Here is a 7,291-nt window from a genome sequence, read left to right on the forward strand (position 1 = left end):
GTCCAACCTGATGGGAGCTTCAGAAGGCCGCAAATAAGAATGGACAAAACACCCTAAAGACAGGTATGTCAAACTTGTGGCATCATATTCAAGACTTTAGGCTGCAATTGCTGCCAAAGATGTATTGATAAAGAAAGCTGCGAGTATACATTTTCAAACATTATAAAATACCTTTTTTGATATTGTAATGATGGGGTGTAGACTAAACACACATTTTCCTTCTATTTCTAATTTAGGTGATGACTTTTTTGAGCATCGAGTTAATAATACAGACATTAAATGTGAAATTGAGAAACGGTAATAATTTCTGTATATATGCATGATTGGACGATACTGTAAAAAAATAGTAGCCATCTTGAAGCATCTTCAGGCTCATCGGAAATCAGAGTTCAACTAATTTTATTGGAGATTTTCAGATTTCCCAGTACACTAGAACGCCACATTACTTCACCAGGATTAACTATTTAAGATTAAAGTAACGTCGTTTTGTCCAATATTTTGCTGTTTACGTGATATAAATGGCATTCGTTCTGTGAAATAACTGATTTAAAAGACAATGAAATGAACGAATCCTTATGTCGATTTTTCCCGTAGCGACACGTCAACAAACGTCATTTCCGCACATGCGCAATAAGATATCTTCTTTCCGAGCAACGGTCGCAGAAGACACATAAAAGGGAGTAAAATATCAAAGTATTCGTCGTCAGAGGAGAAGAAAATATGTCCGTTGTGTTGGCGAATATATGAACAACAAGTGTGCGGCGACGACGGGGCGAAACAAGCAACATTTGAACCCCGACCTACTAGCCGTTTGCCTGAGTGTAAAGGAAGGAAGAGTCGAGTCACGGACAGAAAAACATCCCGACTGAGATCATGAATCCCGAATAGTAAGTTTTCGCCTCCGGTGGTGTTAAATTTGCGACGTTTCGGGTGTATTTAGAATTTAAACCACACCAATGTCACGTCGACATCCTGGTTGGTGAACAGGGCGAGGACACTTTTCTGGAAGGTGTTATATCCGGAAGTGTCAGCTGACTGCCTGTGCGTGCTTTAGGCCACAGGAATAACCACAAAACATGGCAAAATTTGGCCTGTCTGCCGTATTAGTACGCATAGCTTAGTTGTATTAGCATGCGCCATCTCACACCTGATATATTAATAATGTATACAATTTATCAAGTTGTTGACTGTTTTCCTCAACATGTTTCTGTCCCTTTGGTGGTTCTGAGAAAGGTGGAAGGTGAGCAGCCTGGTGGTCAGCTGATCCCACAGGTAGCAGATGTTTGATGATGAGGACACCCAATCCCTCTGTGGGTGTGCAAAATGTCACAGTTGATTGAAGGCCTTCTCTAGTTTCTTACTGAAACAACTCAGCTGTCATCACCACTGCATTTCCATACAATTACCCCATGAATGTGAACATAATTTCACACCATGGAGTGTATTGTTAACTGGCGCAGGCAGTGTAAACATGGTGGATACTTCTGTTGTGCAATAGTAGCTGTGGTGTACACATGGAGGGTCTCAAATTTCCACTGGCACAAGAATAGCTCAGAATTTATGCAATTCTCCACAGCATCAGGTTGACTTGTTTACCTCTAACGTGGTTGTTCTGTTGTAACTTTGTTGTAACTGCTTTTAGGTTATTTGAAGGGGCTAGTTAAAAATCAGTGGGTTTATTTTGTGACTTCAGTGTTGTTATTTACCTTATTTGCCAGCATAATAAAATACAATGTAAGATTGGCATACAGGGCATTCACACTTTAGTCCAGTTCCAATGTACTAGAGTCCATTCACTCTGTTAGTATGGTTCATACAGAACCAAAAGGTGGACAGAGATTGCCTGCAAAATGACAAAACCATGACCCGGCCTGAACACTGCCTAGCAGTAATCTGAGTGATAATCATTAAAAAATAAAGGTTAAATGTAAGTCCAGAATTTTAAATATAATTACAGTTTCTTCAGGAACCTTTTTGATGTTTATGTAATTATTATACTCTTCGTTAGTTCTCAGTTGGTATAGAATCTGTGACTTGAAAGCTGTCATGAATGTTTTGATGCATGAGTATGTAACATAGACTGTCCAACCATCATTATTTGGTCTGCTATGGGGCGGAAAGAGACCACCAGCCACCTGCTGTTACAGTCTCAGATCAACAATTTGCTGTTGAGGTTCTATTTTCAATGATAGGTAACATTAGTAGCTAAACTTTGCCAAATCGCTATCATTACGTGAAAACAAACCAATTGGTGTGCATGTATGTGTCACGTCGGCGTACTCAAAGCAGGAAAAGGTGGGATATAATGCTAGCAATACATTTGAATGTCGGGCCCCTTCTAGGCAGCTGAAGGAACCCGCCGCATACGGTCCCTTTAAGGACTCAATGACTGACGCATGACTCTATTGTCACTTGTATACCAATGAATGACATTCTTGGCTTGTTTTCATTTGCAGTGACTACCTGTTCAAGCTGCTCCTGATTGGCGACTCTGGAGTAGGCAAATCCTGTCTCTTGCTCCGCTTTGCCGTAAGTCCAAACATGTTTGATTATCCAAAGCTAAGCTTACGGCTTTATTCTAAATCTTTATTTCTCCGACTGCCTCCTGGCAGGATGACACCTACACTGAGAGCTACATCAGCACCATCGGAGTGGACTTTAAGATCCGAACTATTGAACTGGATGGCAAGACCATTAAACTGCAGATTGTGAGTACACCATGTCATTGTCAGATTAGACAAGGGATTCGTTAAGGGGTCAAGCTATGTCCCCATTGTGTTTTCCAGTCCCATGAAAGCACATATATGAATTGACAAATAAAAATATTACTTGGAGTATTGTCAAAATGATTTGCATGAAGTCATGAACTTGTGAATCGAACCTAGGAAATCTTGCATGGAAGTATGAAGTGAAATCGATGGAAAAGAAAGTTTTTTTTAACAATTGCCATCTATGTTTGGGACTTTAATGAGCTGTACGATCCCTAAACCACAGCTAACCATAGTGTAAAAAAGTGCAGTTTCTTTTTGTGTTTCATTGAGTGAGTGAGACGGGCAGGGCAGTGCCAGGTACAGGGAGCAGACAGACAGACAGACAGACAGACAGACAGATACAGGGTGGGAGCAACTGAGTCTCTGTGCAGCAAAAAACTAAAAAGTTTGTACATATCCGCTACATCCTCACAGATATTGATTAATTGGTGGTATGGCATAATCAGCCTGATTTATAGTCCCGCATCTATATCGGTCGGGCTGTAATCTATATAGCATATCTATTAATTCATACAATATGTTACTTAACATTGTTTTTTTTCAAGTAAAACAAAGAAGTAATTTATTAAGAGTAGTTACTTGTAGCGGAAACCCTTGCCATAGAATAATAGCCCCCGTACCCTCATAGGAAAACCCATCCCGCCAAAAAGCATAGCAGCGAGCTCTTCAAGACGACTATTACTGATCGCTAATAAAAATCTTCCTGTCTCTAGCAATAACTTCATCTTCTTATTTAAATATCAAATTGCACTCACACACCCGGGGACCAATTATAGTGATGGTGTCCAACAAGATTCCTGTAAAGTTTCGTAGAAAAATTGTAATTGCAGAGTCTTAAAAAAGGCAAAGAAGAAGTGAAATTAGTTGCAAAGGCAATGATGTTTCCCTCACATGCAGATGTAGCAATTCTGGAGCGATTGTTTGAGGCCTTGGTTTTAGCGCTGTGACTTCCTCTACACTGCTCAATGGCATGGTACTTGGCTTCCTGTTACGTCCAATCTTCTTCAGATGTCCATTAGATCTTTGACTGCATGGCAGAGCAGATGGAGAATAATGGGAAAGGCCTCTGTTTTGAAACCGGTTTAGCTGCTTTAGCGAGAATGGGCTCTCTTGATCTTGGGTGGAGATGGAAGGGTCTTCTTTTTCCAAAGACATCGCTCGGCAGGTCGGCGAAGTAAGCTGTGTGTGGCTCAGTTTCTATGGACTCCAGTAAGCCCACAATGCAAATGTTTTATATTCTGCTGCGGCCTTCCAGGTTCATGACTTTAGCTGTCATGGACCTAAGTCGGCTACGTGCATGTATGTGTATGTTTGTGCCCCCACTAAAGGCTGAATTATACTACAGTTACTTTACTACCCTAGCCTTTCTGAGGGCATCTTGAATCATTTATTATATTCATCATTCATTCATTCATTTTCTACCACTTTTTCCCTCACAAGGGTCGCGGGGGTGCTGGAACCTATCCCAGCTGTCTTCGGGCGAGAGGCGGGGTACACCCTGGACTGGTGGCCAGCCAATCACAGGGCACATATAGACAAACAACCATTCACACTCACATAGCATGTTTTTGGAATGTGGGAGGAAACCGGAGTACCCAGAGAAAACCCATCCATGCACGGGGAGAACATGCAAACTCCACACAGAGATGGCCGAGGGTGGAATTGAACCCTTGTCTCCTAGCTGTGAGGTCTGCACGCTAACCACTAGACCACCGTGCCGCCATATAGTCATCATATAAATCGGAAATAATGTATGAATGTATGATAAGTCGACCAATAGCACCTCTGCAGTCCGTGTCGCCATTGATGTGGGGTTAGGATTGTTTTGAGGTGCACGTCAAGCTCTTGCTGTAGGGTTTGGGTAGAGTAGAGCCAGCTGGCGTTCCTTAGCGCTGGCGCTATGGCGCAGGAGCGTAATTCAGTGTTAAAGCTGTATACTTCACGCCTACTAGAGAGGAGTATGTGAGATGTAACTCATGTGTTTGCATCTTCATTAGTGGGACACTGCGGGCCAGGAGCGGTTTCGTACCATCACTTCCAGCTACTACCGTGGTGCCCATGGCATCATTGTCGTATATGACGTGACTGACCAGGTAGGCCAAGCAGCAATTGAAACTCATTTCTTGGACATCTTATGCTCTTGGAGCCCCGCCATGATATTTTTCTGCTCGTGCTTCAGGAGTCCTACAGCAACGTCAAGCAGTGGCTCCAGGAAATAGACCGCTACGCCAGTGAGAATGTCAACAAGCTTCTGGTGGGCAACAAGTGCGATCTGACCACCAAGAAAGTAGTGGATTACACCACAGCAAAGGTACGAGTATATTGTGGTTGTCTTCAGCCAGGCGCTACAAAAAAAGTTTGTTTCTTTTTGGCAGGAGTTTGCTGACTCTTTGTCCATCCCCTTTCTGGAGACAAGCGCCAAGAATGCCACCAACGTGGAACAGGCCTTCATGACCATGGCCGCCGAGATAAAAAAGCGCACGGGCCCTGGGGCCACCGCTGGCGGCGACAAGCCCAATTTAAAAATCGAGAGCACCCCCGTCAGGCAGTCTGGAGGCAGCTGCTGTTAAAGCGGCTCCACCCACCCACCCGTCACCTTCTCAACCACCTTCACACCGCTTCCCCTGAGACCCCCCCTCTCCCTTTCTTTTCACTCCCACGCCACACAGTCCCTCCATAGCGCTCCTACCAGCAGCCTGCATCAGAGTCAAAGTCAGACAGGAGGTCAGTGAAGGCATCAAGAGAGGAACGCATGCAGATGTTTTCATTCATTTGAATCTCAACAGGTTTGTCAGGAGCTCATGTTTGCATGCACACACACACACACACACACACACACACACACAAAGTCTTGTGATATAGCTTAAAAGGTTTTTTAATGCCTGTCTTGAAATTTTAAAGCCCTGCAATTTAATACAACCCTCAACTTTCACTCTCCTTAGCCATCATCTTGTTGTTGGTTTAAAGAAGCACTTTCTTACAAGTAAAACGTGCTTCAAAGCTTAGCTCTAAGCTGACTCGTGCTGCAAAGTCGACACTGTACTTGCATTGAAATGATGCTGCCCAGATTTCAGAAGTGCCTGGTGACTGCAGGAGGTGGCCAGGTAAATATCTATAGAGGTTGTCTTTGGCCAATAACTTCTTTCTTGCTGGCATGTGGTTTATTTCCACTTGGAAGGAGGCGGGGCTCATGTTTTTTTTTTTTCCCCCTTCCTACAAACGGTTAAATTCTTCAAGAGCTGTGACATGACTGCTTACTCTAACAGACAGCAAGCCTTGTGTTTTATTGTTATGGCTTTATGTCTACCGGTGGGGACAATAATTAGGATTGTATTGATATCTCATGTTTCTCACCTTTTTGGAGTCTTGGTCAGGGTGAGAGGTAGCGTCTCACCTGAAGCGGTTTCATTGTTCTCTTGTTTAGCTCCCGATCATCTTAGCTTGCTAATGCGGGTTTAGGACCTCACCTTTTTTTGCTTTATTCCTTTCTTAAGTGATCTTATCTCCAGGACTGTTTGGACCATGTGGTGGTTTGAGGGACTGACTGGTCTTTGGTTTCCAGACCGGGTATGAACTCCCGAGCTGTTATTTAGTAGAAAACATCTTGTTGATGGACGGACGGCCTTTATCACTGGAGGTGGGGTTTAGTGTGTGTTTTTTGTTGTTGAGTGGAGCAGAACCAGGAGTGCAACATTCCTCATGGATTTGGACACATCTCGAGCAGATGAAGGCCAAACTTTACTTGTGTGTATATATACAAACACACACACACACACACAATATATATATACTGGATGTTTGTGCTTTGACTGATGAATTTCTAATTTAACCTTGCTATTCTACTGATTTTTAATGTCTTGAATGAAATACTGTGTCGTGTAGTCCACTGTGTGGGGTGTAGATAAAAACATTTTCCTCCTTCACACACGTGGCTTGAGGGAGATGACTTTCTTCTTTTTGGCTTATTTACGAGAAAAAAAAAAAAGCACTAGCAGTGAATGAAGATCTACACACATGCACACTGGGCACCTGTTAAGTCACTTTCTGTCTTTTTGAGTTTTGCTTGTTCACTTTGGTGCTGTTGTTTGTCTGTACATATTATAAATATCTATATAATAAAATCATGGGGAAAAAAAAATCACTGTTGAAATGATTGTGTTCTTTCTTCTACCAAAGGATGACTTGCAGGTAAGTTTGGCTGTCGCGGCGCTGTGCTGTCAACGGGTGAGCATCTCTGTTGTTACCATGGTAACACGGCATCGTATACTTTTAGAGACTGTTGGTCTACATTTTTGAATAATTGGTACAAAGGTTAAAAAGGTGCATTGACTTGACTTACCTATTCATCGCATATGCTCAAAATATTTTCATTTCAAGGTCATGCAGACCATTGGTTCTGTCCTCTGCTGGCTACCTATGATCATCATGGCTGCTCCACTCCCCCCCACATTTGTATCCTTTTACATCACTTGCAGAGCCAAGGTAGGACCGCACTTATTTAGAATCCAATCCAAGCTATA

At 42.8% G+C, this 7,291-nt stretch overlaps 1 protein-coding gene across 1 annotated transcript; it reads left to right on the forward strand.

The window, feature by feature from the left end:
* Positions 1–606: 606 nt before the first annotated feature.
* rab1ba (zRAB1B, member RAS oncogene family a) lies at positions 607–6,909 on the forward strand. Its single transcript, XM_058068079.2, has 6 exons — positions 607–887; positions 2,457–2,529; positions 2,613–2,708; positions 4,769–4,864; positions 4,951–5,082; positions 5,147–6,909. The coding sequence occupies exons 1-6, from the start codon at positions 874–876 to the stop codon at positions 5,339–5,341; spliced, it is 606 nt and encodes a 201-aa protein (XP_057924062.1). The 5' UTR covers positions 607–873; the 3' UTR covers positions 5,342–6,909.
* The last annotated feature ends 382 nt before the right edge of the window (positions 6,910–7,291 follow it).

Source organism: Doryrhamphus excisus, linkage group LG2 (genome assembly GCF_037039965.1).
Source record: "Doryrhamphus excisus strain RoL-2023G ecotype Guam linkage group LG2, RoL_Dexc_Guam_v1.1, whole genome shotgun sequence".
In the NCBI taxonomy this organism is placed as follows: Eukaryota; Metazoa; Chordata; class Actinopteri; order Syngnathiformes; family Syngnathidae; genus Doryrhamphus; species Doryrhamphus excisus.